General features: G+C 56.7%; 1 protein-coding gene across 4 annotated transcripts in view; it reads right to left on the bottom strand.

The window, feature by feature from the left end:
- Positions 1-14,527, bottom strand: part of SAMD11 (sterile alpha motif domain containing 11) — an 86,435-nt gene that overhangs the window by 18,120 nt on the left and 53,788 nt on the right. For all 4 annotated transcript variants that reach the window (XM_056508078.1, XM_056508079.1, XM_056508081.1 and 1 more), the window contains 3 exons: positions 13,977-14,069; positions 5,988-6,149; positions 2,153-2,300 (listed from right to left, as the gene is read on the bottom strand). In XM_056508078.1, coding sequence (XP_056364053.1) covers positions 2,153-2,300; positions 5,988-6,149; positions 13,977-14,069 — 403 coding nt within the window. The remainder of the gene's footprint in view (positions 1-2,152; positions 2,301-5,987; positions 6,150-13,976; positions 14,070-14,527) is intronic.

Here is a 14,527-nt window from a genome sequence, read left to right on the forward strand (position 1 = left end):
AGCCCCTGCACACCTGGGAGCTGGAGAACTGCAGGCACAGCTCCCACTGCTCTGCACTGCTGCCTTTGCAGGAACACCAGCACTGCCCTGACACACAAAACTGGGTCACCACTGGGGGTTTTCCCCTCTTGCTCTGCCAGACAGAAGGGCTGAAGGCACTGATTATTCCTGAGAGCTGACCTGAGCTGCACAGAGGAAGCTGAAATGGAATTTGAACACCATGCCAAGCATTTCTCACCCCCCTGCTCCTGGGAGACACCAGAAATCCACCCAGGTGTGCCTGGGAATGTGAGGCAGCTCCTCCCCTGCCACTGCCCACCTGGAGCTCTGGAAATTTCTGCTCCTCCAGGATAAAGGTGCATGAGGCTGCTCTGACTGACCCCCAGCACAAACCCAAGGTGAACAGGGAATGCAGGGGAGGAACCACCACCCACAAAACTTCCCTGCTCTGCAACCCATGGCCACAGCTTCTCCTGGCATTCCCAAACACACCTGGAGGAACAGCTGGCACAGCTGGGTCACTTCTGACAGGGAGCAGAGGGACACACACTGACCCTTGGGGTGCTCAGATCTCTGAGCAGAAATGACAAACCTGTCAGCTGATCCCAGACTGGTTTGGGTTGGAAACGACCTTAAAGATCAGCTCACTCCAACCCCTGCTCCACCAACACACCCCAACTCTGCTGCTCTTGCAACTGAACCTTCCCAAACATTAAACACAACCTCCTTTCAAACTGAGAGCCACTGTCACCTCCAGCAGGGGAAACTGAGGCACTGGGGGCTCCTGCCCTGTCCCAAGGTCCCACAGGGATTTCTCCCAGCATCACACACAGCTTGTGTCCTGTGTGCTCCTCCAGGATTTCCCTCTCCTGCAATCCAACTATCCATGAGGGTATTTGGAGAACTGACTCGAGGAAAAGCAGTTTGCTCCAAAAGCCACCCCCTGGCCTTCAGCCCCTGACCCACCATCATCCTCCTCCCTCCCCTCTCCCCAGACCACGGCACAGCACCTGCCCAAACCAACACCTCTGGGGCTGATGTGGACCTGCCCATCCCCAGCCTGCCCCCGCTGCCAGCAGCAGCTCCTCCCTCCCCCGGATGCTTTTCCAGCAGCCCTGGCTCCTCTCCAGCCCACACAGCGCTGGGGAGCCGCTCCTGAGGCTCCTGCATCCTCCCAGGTCTGCTCAGGGCCGCGATTTATGGGCTGGGTTAGCCAAAGTACACGCGGTGGGAGAGAAGCTCGCAGGGCTGCCCGGCCCCTCCACAGCGCTGCAGGACAGCAGGAAAACCAGCCGGGATCTCCCGTGGGGAAACACTGCACTCAGAACATCACACACACTGCTGAGAGTGCAGCCTGCTCTGCCCCCACCCTGGAAATGCCAGGAAAGTGTAAATACCAGAGCCTTCCTGCTCATCCCTGACATCCACAGCCTTTGCATCCCCCGTCCCCTCCATCCCTGTCAGCAATGCATGCAGCTTTAATTTAATTTCCCTCTGAAGTTCTTGATTGCACAGCGAATGGCTCGTGGCACAGAGCAAGATAAATGAGCTAGAATTTCCTGGGGGTGGGGGGATATCAGCTTTCCTAGCAGTGGGAGAGGCAAGCTGTGGCTCTTTTCCTTAACAAAGAAAACTTCTCTTTCTGCTCCATCTCAGAGCATTTCTTCTCTCTCATTACCTGGGGATGCAAACTTAAACTCCTTAACTTGCTCTGTGCCCAAGAACAGGTGAGAGTGGCCTCTCCAACACAGGATTTGGACCATTCCAGCCTGGCAGTCACTCCCCTGGATGTGGGTGCAGATCAGCACAGGCACAGATTCCCCCTTTCCATACAGACACCCCAGAGTATGGCAGGAGCATCCCCAGCACCTGCACAGCCCCCAGAGGAGAGGGTCACACCTTGCCCAGGTAAATCAGCTCTGCCCAGCCCCTGCTCTCCCATGGAATTACACATTCCTAAAGGCTGGAAAACTCCTCCAAAATCACCGAGTCCGGAGTCAACACCAAACCACGTCCCCAGCGCCACATCCACACACTTTTTAAACATTCCAAGGCACGGAGTCTCCCGCACCGCCCTGGGCAGCCCCTCCCCGTTCCCGCAGCCCCCGTGCCAGCCCAGCCCGGCCCCGAGGGTGCCCCCGTGTCGCGATACCTGTCGGGGAAGTGGCTGTCCCTGTGCTGCGGCAGGCCCTGCTTCCTGCGCTGGCTGGACGAGTTGCTGGCCGAGGGGATGTGCGCTTCCATCGCGCCCGGGGTCCGGGCTGCCGCCGCCGCCGCCTCCTGCCGCGCCCGGAGCAGATCTGGGGACAGCAGGGAGCGATGAGCCATGAGCCACGAACCATGAGCGATGAGGAGTGCTGCTGGCCGGCACCGACCCCGCAAACCACAGCCGGCCGGACAGACACACAGACACACGGACACAGCCGGACAGACACACAGCCACAGCCGGACAGACACACCCGACAGACAGACAGACAGACACACACACAGGCTCCGGCGCTGCTCGCGGCTCCCCGCGGGCGATCAGCGCTGCCCCGGGGCCGCTCCCGGCCGTGCCCGCAGCCCCCGGGCGACAGCGGCTGCTCTGTCCCCCCTCCCGCGGCCGCCCCGCGGCCACCCCGCGGGCAGGGGCGGCTCTCGGGCGCCGGGGCGGCGGCGGAGCCCGGCGGGGAGCGGCGGCCCCGGCGGCTCCGGGCGCGATCCGCCCCCGCCGCCCAGGGAGTTTTGGCAGCGGAGGAAATTGTGCAACTACGGCAGGGGGGGGTGGATTTTGCTGTTTAATTGCCTTCCTGCCGCAGGGAGAGAGGGAAGGAGGGAGGGAAGGAGCGGGGAAAAAAGGGAGGGATGGATGGAAGGAGGGATGGACGGACGGACGGATGGATGCGAGGAGAGCAGGAGGAGAGGGAGGCATTCCCCAAACTCCCTCTCCCGGCCGGGAGGGGATCCCGGCACAGCCCGCACACAGCTGCGGGGCAGGAGGAAACACACCCCTCGTTCAGCCTGCAGCGCCCTGGCACGACCTGGGACCAGTGCCACGTGTGCAGTGACACCTGAGCCCGGGATGCCCAGGTAAGGCCAGCACCACCTCACGGCGAGGAGCCCCGAGGAGGGGCAGGTGATGCAGGTACAGCCCATGTGGCTCAGGGAGCAACAAGTGACACGGACACCTGTGCCAGGCACACTGAAGCTCCCCCAGGGGCTGCTCTCTCCCAGTTCAGCATCAGGAGTGGTTCAGTCCAGGTAAAGGTGTGAAATCTCCCTGCACACAGCTCACATCCCACCCCAGAGCCTCTGCTGCCCTGCACAGGAAACATCCCCGCAGAGGAAACCTCCCTCACAGCATCACGCTGCCAAAGGAAACCAAAACACAGCTGGGGAGAGCAGCAGAGGCAGATTTATCTCCCTGAGCACACCCCGGGCAGCATCACCTCCAACACTGACCCGGCAGAGCTTTCACACCCAGCAGCACATCCACCCTCCCACAGCTGCTCTGAGAAGCCACACTGCTGTAGGAACACTGCACAACTCTGTAATGCCACACACTTCCCATCTCCCTGGATTCCTTTTTCCCACCAGTTCTGGAAATCCTAGCCACCCCTCCTGGCACCAAGATGTGCCCAACCCAGCCTGAGCTCCATCACTCACAGCATCAAACATTTTGGTGAGGCTCAGGACTGGGGTGAGAACATTCCCACAGCTGCTATTCCTGCAGGAATGGGGACAGCAGTGCCCCAATTTCTGTCCCCCAGCCCAGGGGACAAACACTGAAACACTAAAACAATTCTGAACTGTACAAGTACGTAAGGAACAGCCAAACACCATCAGATCACAGAAAAAAACAACAAAACAAAACAAAACCAAAAAACCTGGAGAATTCTCCGAGCCAGGGAGACCGTGCAACCTTCCAATGTTTATAAATTAATTATCTGAAAAACCCAGGTCACTGCTGATTGCCACGGCGGCTGTAATTTAGAAGGCTGGCGTGCAGCCAGCCCCAGGAGCCGCATCGATCCTGAGTGACCGCAGCAGCCCCCGCACACACCCCTCCCCTCTCCCGTCCCCTCCCCTCCCCTGCCCCCTCCCTGCTGCCCAGGCCCCCCCGAGGATCTGTTATTTACAATCCCAACTCTGACAGTTGGGAAATCAGATTGATTGACAGTGGGACGCTGGCGGATGGAGGTTCCAGGCACGGAGACAGACTGAATTCAGAATGTGGGATGAATGCCACTGGGAGAACGGGGGTGGAGGAGGGAAGGGGGGGCTGAAAAGCAATTAAAAAAAAAAGATTTCTAAATTATTAACATTTTTTAAATTATTAATGTTATTGGTGCCTCCATGTGAGCCTGCAGATAAACTGTGCTTTGTACTGGCACTAATAATTTATAGCCCAACCAGAGCCCTGTGGTGTGGAGACAATCCAAAAATACACCAAGTTTTGTCTTGTCAGTGTTCCCCGAGCCAGTCTGGCTGTGCAGGCTCCTCATCCCCCTCTGCCCACCAAAACCCCAGTGTGACCCCTCCAAACAAAATGCTGACAATTTAATCACCACAAAAACACATCAGGCTCTCAAGGTAATGAGTTCTTGTTATTTGGGGTTCGGGGGTGATCCAGCTGTCCCCCAGAGCACACTGGTGGGGTGGACACGTCCCTGTGTCTGGCAGATCCCACACTCTGTGCCCAAGCTCTGCTGGGCTCCAGTCATGGCTGAATATTCCAGTGCCACCCTTTTGTCACAGCCTGTCCCTCCCTGTGTCCCTCAGCCACAGCTGAGCTCACAGGGGCTCTGCAATGCCTGGCACAGCCCAGCACCAGCTCCCCACGGGGCCCAGGGCAGGTTTGGGGGCCAGGGCAGGTTTGTGCTGGGCTTTTGCTGATAAGCAAATCCTTCCTCCACAGCAATCGCCTTGCTGCCCCCAGAGAAGCCAATCAAATCAAGCAGAGTGGAAAAGAGACAGCCTCTTCATTAACCTAACAAGGAGCCCTGGGGATTTACACTCCAGAGCAGAGATTCTCCTGCAGCTCTGGCTGCTGCTCTGGCAGGGAGCACAGGGACAGAGGCTGGCATGGCAGGACAGGACTCAGGCTCTGCCCACGCAGGCACGGGTGGAGCTGGGGAGGGATGCTCAATGCTCGTGGTCCTGGTGCCCCCTTTAGGCACAGCCCAGGACGTGCTGGATCCAGCTGCTCCCTCCAAAAAACGCTGGGAAAAGCTCCCAGCAAGCCCTCAGTGTGTGGGATCAGCACATGCCAGCACTGCAGGACATCTCCCAGAGTCATCCCAGTGAGCCCAGGGCTTGGGGACATCCCTAGACCCATAGCAAATGAGTCCAGGGCTCAGGGACATTTCCCAAACCTATCCCAATGAGTCCAGGGCTCAGGGACATCTCCCAGCCTCACCTCAAGTGAGTGCATGGCTCGGGGGCACCTCTCAAACCCATCCCAAATGAGTCCAGGGGCTTGGAGACATCTCCCAAACCCATCCCCAATGGGTGAAGAGCTTGGGGGCACCTCCCAAACCCATCCCCAATGGGTGCAGGGCCTGGAGGCACCTCCCAAACCCATCCCCAATGGCTGAAGAGCTCAGGGACACCTCCCAAACCCATCCCCAGTGAGTGCAGGGCTCGGAGGCACCTCCCAAACCCATCCCAAATGAGTCCAGGGGCTTGGAGACATCTCCCAAACCCATCCTTAATGGGTACAGGGTTTGGGGGAAGCTCCCAAACCCATCCCCAATGGGTGAAGAGCTTGGGGGAAGCTCCCAAACCCATCCCCAATGGCTGAAGAGCTTGGGGGCACCTCCCAAACCCATCCCCAATGGGTGCAGGGCCTGGAGGCACCTCCCAAACCCATCCCCAATGGCTGAAGAGCTCAGGGACACCTCCCAAACCCATCCCCAGTGAGTGCAGGGCTCGGGGACACCTCCCAAACCCCTCCCCAGTGGGTTTGGGGCTCGGGGGCTCCCCCAGCTGCCCCCTGGCAGCCCTACCTCCGTGGCTGGGCACTGCCATGCTGTTGGCCAGCTGGTAGAGGCGCTGCTGCTGCTGCTCCTCGAAGGAGCCGTGCTCCAGCGCTGCCATCATGCGCCTGTAGTGCTCCTCGGGGGTCATCTGCGCCGCCGCCTCCTCCAGCGCCGCCGTCTGCGACGTCTCTGCGGGGCACAGCAGCTGCTGCTCGGCTTTCTGCTTTTCTTACAGCGCCAAGTCACAAAAGAGCAGCAATAGAGAGAGGAAGGGGGGTGAAGGGGTATCAGCACCAATTCCCACAGCTCTCCGTGGGATCTGATGGACCAAGCTTCTCCTCAAGATGTGCCACCAAACGTGGCCTAGACCATGAAACCCACTAAAACTCCACATTTACATACAGGAAGTCCACAGCACCCAAAAAACATCACCAGCTTTTTCTTCCTTCCCCCTAAAGCACCAAGCTCTTAATTTTAACAGCAAAAAATCGCCAGCAAGCTCTGTACCCTCAAAGGGACAGGGAGGATGGGAGAGCTCACGGAATTCTCAGCCCTTCCCTATCTTTGGGGATGTGAGTTTTTCCTTCAGCTCATACCTGACCAGACAGGCACCCCCTGTCCTCCCCTTTCTGAGCACTCAGAGGACACCATGAAGTGAGAGGTGCTCCCAAGGGACACTGCTGACACCCACCCAGGGGATAGTGCTGACACCCACCCAAGGGACACTGCTGACACCCACCCAGGGGATAGTGCTGACACCCATGGGACAGGGCTGACACCCATGGGACAGGGCTGACACCCAGGGGACAGGGCTGAACCCACCCAGGGGACAGGGCTGACACCCATGGGACAGGGCTGACACCCAGGGTACAGGGCTGACACCCAGGGGACAGGGCTGAACCCACCCAGGGGACAGGGCTGACACCCATGGGACAGGGCTGACACCCAGGGGACAGGGCTGACACCCAGGGGACAGGGCTGAACCCACCCAGGGGACAGGGCTGACACCCAAGGGACAGGGCTGAACCCACCCAGGGGACAGGGCTGACACCCAAGGGACAGGGCTGAACCCGCCCGGGGGACAGGGCTGACACCACCCAGGGGATAGTGCTGACACCCAGGGGACAGGGCTGACACCACCCAGGGGACAGGGCTGAACCCACCCAGGGGACAGGGCTGAACCCACCCAGGGGACAGGGCTGAGCCCACCTGCCCACCTGAGATGCTCTGACACCCCAGAGCAGGCTCTTTGCCAGCTGTACCCGTGCCCCAGCACCCCGAGGCCCCCCTGCTGCCCCCCTCCCTGCCGGTGTCCCCAGAACGGTGGCAGCTCCCGAGTGAGGTCCTGCTGCGCCGGGGGCAGGAGGGATCCCAGCCTGGCAGCCAGCGAGAGAAAACCGCAGGGGTTTTGTGTTTACTGTAAGCACAGCTCTCGGTAATTACTGCTCTCCGCCTTGGCTGCTCCGACACTATTTTATCTTGGATCTTTCCCACAGGCAAAGCCTTTTCATTACTCAGAGAGAACTCCCAGCACAATGTGGGCAGGCACAGGGGAGGGGGGGCGGCAGTCCCAGGACCACCGCGGTGCTGGGGAGTGACAGGACCACCCTCCCGGGAGTGCCCCGGGCTCCTGCAGCCGCCCCCTGCCCGGGCACAGCCCCCAGGGGAGGCTGTGCGGGCCCCAAAGCCGTGGGGGGCACTGGCACAGGCACTGGCACTGCTGCTGGGAGGGCACGGGGGCTCCCATCGGCAAAGGGAGCGTGGGGCGGGCACAGACGGACCCACGGACACGGGGGCTGTGCCAGGCACACACAGACCCACGGACACGGGGGCTGTGTCAGGCACACACAGACCCACGGACACGGGGGCCTTGTCAGGCACAGACAGACCCACGGACACGGGGCTGTGCCAGGCACACACAGACCCACGGACACGGGGGCTGTGTCAGGCACAGACAGACCCACGGACACGGGAGCTGTGTCAGGCACAGACGGACCCACGGACAAGGGGCTGTGTCAGGCACAGACGGACCCACGGACACGGGAGCTGTGCCAGGCACAGACAGACCCACGGACACGGGGGCTGTGTCAGGCACAGACAGACCCACGGACACGGGGCAGTGTCAGGCACAGACGGACCCACGGACACGGGGGCTGTGTCAGGCACAGACGGACCCACGGACACGGGAGCTGTGTCAGGGACAGACGGACCCACGGACACGGGGGCTGTGTCAGGCACAGACAGACCCACGGACACGGGGCTGTGTCAGGCACAGACGGACCCACGGACACGGGGGCTGTGCCAGGCACAAACGGACCCACGGACACGGGGGCTGTGTCAGGCACAGACGGACCCACGGACACGGGGGCTGTGCCAGGCACAAACGGACCCACGGACACGGGGGCTGTGTCAGGCACAGACGGACCCACGGACACGGGGCTGTGCCAGGCACACACGGACCCACGGACACGGGGCTGTGCCAGGCACAGACGGACCCACGGACACGGGGCTGGGCAGTGAGGCAGCTCTGGACTGCTGCTGCCTTTGTCTGACACCCAGCACAGGGCTCGGGCTCTGGGGGATGCAACTTTCACTGGCTGTACTGAAACCACCCCCTCCCAAAAATACAGGAGGGAAACATCATCACCACCATCATCATCATCACCATCATCATCTTATCATCATCATCACCTCATCATCACCCCAATAATAACAAAATAATAAAATATAACATGAAAATAAATAACAATGAATAACGAGTAACGATAATGATAATAACAATAATTATAGTAATTACAGTAATGACAATAGTAATAGTAATAGTAATAATAATAATAATAATAATAATAATAATAATAATAATAATAATAATAATAATAATAATAGTAGAGTCTGAGCTGCACAACACCCCAACATCGAAGGGCTGCCTGCCTGGCTCCCAGGTGCCAAAGGTAAATGACTCTGGCTGGGCTCAGGCTCTGCCCAGCTCTTGTGCCCCAGTGACACACATCTGCACCTGCTGCCTCCCCCTGCACATCCCAGGATCAGGAGCTGCTGCCCGGGGTCCCCCATCCCCCAAACCAGACCCCAAAGGCAGGGGCTGCTCCCTCAATGCCACCTCAAACCTGCAGGACACCCATGGAAGCAGCAGGGGAGGGAGGAGAGGGCAGAATTCCCTTCCAGGTCTCCTTCCCACAGGATTCCCTCCTCCTCCTCCTCCTCCTCTGCTCCTGCCACCTCCCCCAGGGATGCAGAAGCTCACGGTTTCAGTTCCCTCCTGATGCTCTTACCCAAAGGTCTAAGGAGCAAAGCCTCAGACCTGATTTAGAAAAACACTGATTTTTTTTTTTTTTTCTCTCCCCACACAGCTGTGTCATTAGAGCAAAAAAGGGAGGGGGGAGGGGATTTAATAACACTTAATTACCATAAACTCTATCGGATCAGCCACAGAGCAGATTTCAGGTGCAAGGAGGGGAGGGAGAATGGGGGTGGCGAGGGGAGCCTAAGAGGAAGGAGGAATCCAGGGAAAGGCTGGATTTCCATGCTTAGAACTTGGAAGATTTCTCATGACTCAGGCAGCAGTAATTCCAGCTTTGCTGGAGCTTTGCTGTCTGCTTTTGTCATTACCAGGGGTAATGCGGGAGGCTGATCTCGCCAGATCTCCCGCAGCCGCCAGGTGTGAAATGGACTCTGGACTCAGAGCCCAGCCAGGCATCTGCTGGGCCCTCTGCAGAGCCAGCACAGGCCCTGAGCTCAGCCCAGCCCTCCCACCTCTGCCAGGGCACTGCTGGCACAGCCACAGCAGCTCCTGGGTGCCCAGGCTCTGCACAGACCCAAGCACGTTTCACTCTCCATGACGTTTCCTCAGGCTCGTCCTCCCCAGGCCAGACAGGAACACCCAGCCTGTCCATCCTCCCCTCCTGTCCTACAACAAACCCATGACAGCCAAAGTTCCCTTTATTCAACCTCAGTCTGAGCTCAAGAAGCTGCAGCAAGCCCATCTCAGCCCAGACCCCGGGCAGCAGCTTTTGGGGTTTTTCTCACCTGTGCCCATTCCCCCCACACTGGGGGCAGTGATGCTGCCAGTGAGATTGGGGCCAAAACCTCATTTCTTCCCTTGGCCTAACAGGACAGCTGCCAAAGCCAGTCTGTCCCCAAAGGAGAGGGACAGACAGACAGAGGCTGGATCAGAATTGCTCAGCTGCAGTTCAGCCCCAGTTCTGGGCTCCTCTGGAGAAGCAGTGAGGTTTTGGGTTGGTTTAAATGGTTCACAAGAGCACAGAAAGGAGCAGGGAAGCAGGAGCAGCCTGGGGTGAGCCCAGGATCCCTCCCTGTTCCCTGTCTGTGTTTTCCAGCACTCCATCCAGCCTTCCCAGCCTCCCTGGGGCTCCCAGCAGTCGGATTTGTCAGCTGCTCAAACAGGAACAGAATTCTCTCCCGATTTTCCCTTCCCACCGTGCTCCACGTCTCAGGGCAGTGGGGAAGGAGCTCTGCAGCCAGGGCTCCACTGGGGAATCCCCTCCCTGCCCTGCCAGCCCAGCCTGGCTCCCAGACGCTCCCAGTGGCACAGGAACGTTCTGCTCCGTTTGACAGCAGCCCCGCTTCCTCGGAGGCAGAGTTTGCTTTTGATCTGCAGAGCGAGCTCTGGGGAGGGAGCAGGGAGGGAGGGAAGGAGCTGCTTCCCTCTGTCTGCAAGGCCTTCCAGCCCTACAGGTGTTTTCTCACTCAGCCAGGGAGCAGCAGAGATTTCCTTGGCTGCCTCTGCTCCCCTCGCCCCACCAGGAGCGGCCACGGCAGCGCGGCCAGGGGGTCACTGCTCCCCTTCCAAAGGCTCCCCTTCCAAAAGTTTCCAGAAGTTTCCAAAGGCTCCCCTTCCAAAGGTTTCCAAAGGCTTCCAAAGGCTCCCCTTCCAAAAGTTTCCAAAAGCTCCCCTTCCAAAGGCTCTTCCAGCCCAGCTATGCCCAAGCCAGAGCTGCTCCCAGGGCCAGTGTGGGATGGAGAGGGGCAGACCCTGGATTGTTTGGGATGGAGAGGGGCAGATCCTGGGATGCTGGGATGGAGAGGGGCAGACCCTGGATTGTTTGGGATGGAGAGGGGCAGACCCTGGATTGTTTGGGATGGAGAGGGGCAGACCCTGGATTGTTTGGGATGGAGAGGGGCAGACCCTGGATTGTTTGGGATGGAGAGGGGCAGACCCTGGATTGTTTGGGATGGAGAGGGGCAGACCCTGGATTGTTTGGGATGGAGAGGAGCAGATCCTGGATTGTTTGGGATGGAGAGGGGCAGACCCTGGATTGTTTGGGATGGAGAGGGGCAGACCCTGGATTGTTTGGGATGGAGAGGGGCAGGCCCTGGATTGTTTGGGATGGAGAGGGGCAGACCCTGGATTGTTTGGGATGGAGAGGGGCAGGCCCTGGATTGTTTGGGATGGAGAGGGGCAGACCCTGGATTGTTTGGGATGGAGAGGGGCAGGCCCTGGATTGTTTGGGATGGAGAGGGGCAGACCCTGGATTGTTTGGGATGGAGAGGGGCAGGCCCTGGATTGTTTGGGATGGAGAGGGGCAGGCCCTGGATTGTTTGGGATGGAGAGGGGCAGGCCCTGCCTGGGGCCCACACCACCCCAGGGCTGCAGGAGGTGCAGGAGCAGCACCCACGTGAGGCACAGGAGCACCAGGCTGCAGGAAAGGGCTCCCAGGAGATGCTGCAGCCCCAGCAGGACACGTGGGGCTGATGGGATCCTGAATTGCTGCCAGTCCTTGCTTCCCTTCCCACTCCCAAATCCCAAATCCCAAAGTGCACTCTGGGTCCCAGCCAAAGCCCCACACTGCCCAGCACTACCCAAATCCCAGCTGAGTATCCATGGGGGCCCATCCCACTGGGAATGATTTGCCACCAGGGTGGATCCTCCTGTTTCCAAGCAGAGCTGGGAGCACAGGACTCTGTTTTCCCCATGGCACAGGGATGCTGCTGGAATCACAGCAGGGTGGGAGCTCTCAGGACACAAACACTGGGGGTAGCCCCTCCTGACACCCCCTTCTCACACCAGAAAACAGTCCCAAAGCACAGGAACCTCAGCCAATGTTTCCAATTCCAATGGAATTCCAGCATCAGCACAGCCTGGGCTAAAATTCCTGCACAGCTCTGGAGGGAACAGAGGCTTCCCAAGGATTTAATAAAAAACAGTGGGAGATCAGCAAAAGACCCAGCTCCAAACTTCCATTCTGTCTCACCTCAAAGTGGGATAGAAGATAAACCTTTACTTTATTCAGGCCTTCCTGGGAACCCCTCTGTTAAACAGCTGGGGGAATCCCTGAAACTTTGGGAGCCAAGGAGCAGATTTAGATCCTGAGAGACTCCAAGGGCTCCTCACCCTGCCCTCAACCCAAAAAAGGTGGGAAGGCCAAAGGAAAGGAACAGGAGGAGATCACTGACCCTGATGCTCCCATGCCAAAAACATCCACCTGTGCCAGCTCAGGCACTTTTTTAGGATGAATCCAAAGGCAATCCCTTGGTTTCACATGGCTTGGTTAAAGTTCAACTCATTCCAGGCAGGTCACACAGATTCTGCTCCCTGGACTCAGCTCCCAAGCATCAGATTGGAATTAGAGGGGCACAACCTCAGTAGGGACAGGAAAATATAAAATAAATATAAAATATATAAAATATATAAAATATATAAAATACTAAAATATAAAATATAAAATACAAACCACAAAATATAAAATGTGTCCCAGGAGCCTCATGTCTGATAGAACAAATCTGTTTATGAACCTGTGGGATCATCACCTGGAAGTTACCTGCACAGCCACCAGAAACACTTCAGAGATAACAGGAATAGAGCAGATGGGGGAAAAAAAATCAAGGAAAACATAAAGAGGAGCAGTTTGAAGAGTTCCCAGTAAAATCTGAGGCACTGCTGCTGTTCTAGAAGAGCTACAGGCAGGAGAGGGTTACATCAAGGAGAGGATTTAGTATTTTCCATAGAGTGACACCAGCACTCAACATCCTCTCAGAGAATTCTGCCTTGAGATCATCATTTGGGCACAAGGAGGGAAGAAACAGAACATTCTGTGACATCAGGATGCAGGACAGTCCCCACAATGGATCTCCATCAAGCAGAATATAAAGAATGTGCTCTAAGAAGGCTCCAGGACACAGAGCTGCAGGAAGTGCCCCTGGAGATCCCCTGGAGGGGTGACTGGGAACCAGCCCTGGGAGTCTCAGCTGGACCCCAGGAGCAGGAGCCAGCCTCACACACTGCTCAGAGTGCAGGTTTGGGCAAGGGATGGAGCTGGCTATTACTGACAGCTAATTAGTCTGATATTAACAACAAAGCCTTTAAGTAAACGGCCTGCAAAACCTCATTTACTCAACCTGGGGACAAACTCATTAACTGCAGGCTCCATTACCCATCCCACTCTGCCAGTCGTAAAGAAAGTTTAAAAATCATGTTTACAGGAAAGAACTGGAAGGCGAAGCAAGAGATTAAAGAAAAAAAAAAACAAACCAAAAAAAAACAAAAAAAAAACAACCCCAACAGACCAAACCCTAAATAGAGAAACCTTCTGCAGATTCCATCTCTATAGGAACAGTGCCATAAATGCATAAGAGAAAACTCAGCAGCCCCATTCTCCCTGACAGGCTCCTTTTTTCCCTTTAAAGAAGCAGATGCCAGCACGATAAGCCCGTGTGCACCTTTCATAATAAACATGCAATCAAGACATTCTGCCTGAAAAAGCAGGAACACCCCCAAAATCCACCTTGAAGGCTGCAGCCTGCTTTTTTTTTTTTTTTTTTTTTTTTTTTTTTTTTTAATCAACAAGCAATTACTGTAATTAAGAGGCAATCCCCTCCGAGGAGATAAAGGAAAATCAGAGCCCAGGTCGTCTCCTCCTGCACCCCCAGTGCCAGACACAGCTCCCACCCCACTGCCCTCCCTCCCTAATTTCAATTAAGTTCCACTCACGGGAAAGGAGAAGAAAGGGGATGGGGGAGGGAGGGAGAAGCAGCACTTACCCTTTGGGGACTCACTTCGGGCTTTCTTGCTCTCTAAAGGACACTCACTGCTGCTGTTGGGTGAACATACTCTTCTCTTGCCTAAAATTTCATCTGGAGAGAGATGAGAGCTGAGTGTCAGAGAAGGCTGCACTTTCCTCTTTGCAGGAGCGACCAGAGACACTTTGGTATTTTGCTGCTCTCTCTCTCTCTCACACAGACACACACACTCTGATATTACAAGCAGAGAGAGGGAAAAAAAATGAAAGTAAGAAAAATCATCATCTTGAGAGCCTTGATCTGCTTTCCTAATCACGCAGCCCAAAAGCACATAATGACTATTCATACACTGATCAATGCAACGTTTTCCAGCCATAAATTCTGAATCCAGTTGATTTCCTTACTGAGTTTCATCATTTGCTCTGGTGCCTTTTGTCCCCCCGGTGTTTCCACTCCTTTCATGCCCTGATGCAAAGCAACTGGGGAAGAGGAAGGGGAGGAAAAAAACAACACAGGAGGAAAAAAAAAAAAAAAAAAAAAAAAAGCACAACAGATCTCTGAATCTTCCTACC

Source organism: Oenanthe melanoleuca, chromosome 21 (assembly GCF_029582105.1).
Source record: "Oenanthe melanoleuca isolate GR-GAL-2019-014 chromosome 21, OMel1.0, whole genome shotgun sequence".
NCBI classification, from domain to species: Eukaryota; Metazoa; Chordata; class Aves; order Passeriformes; family Muscicapidae; genus Oenanthe; species Oenanthe melanoleuca.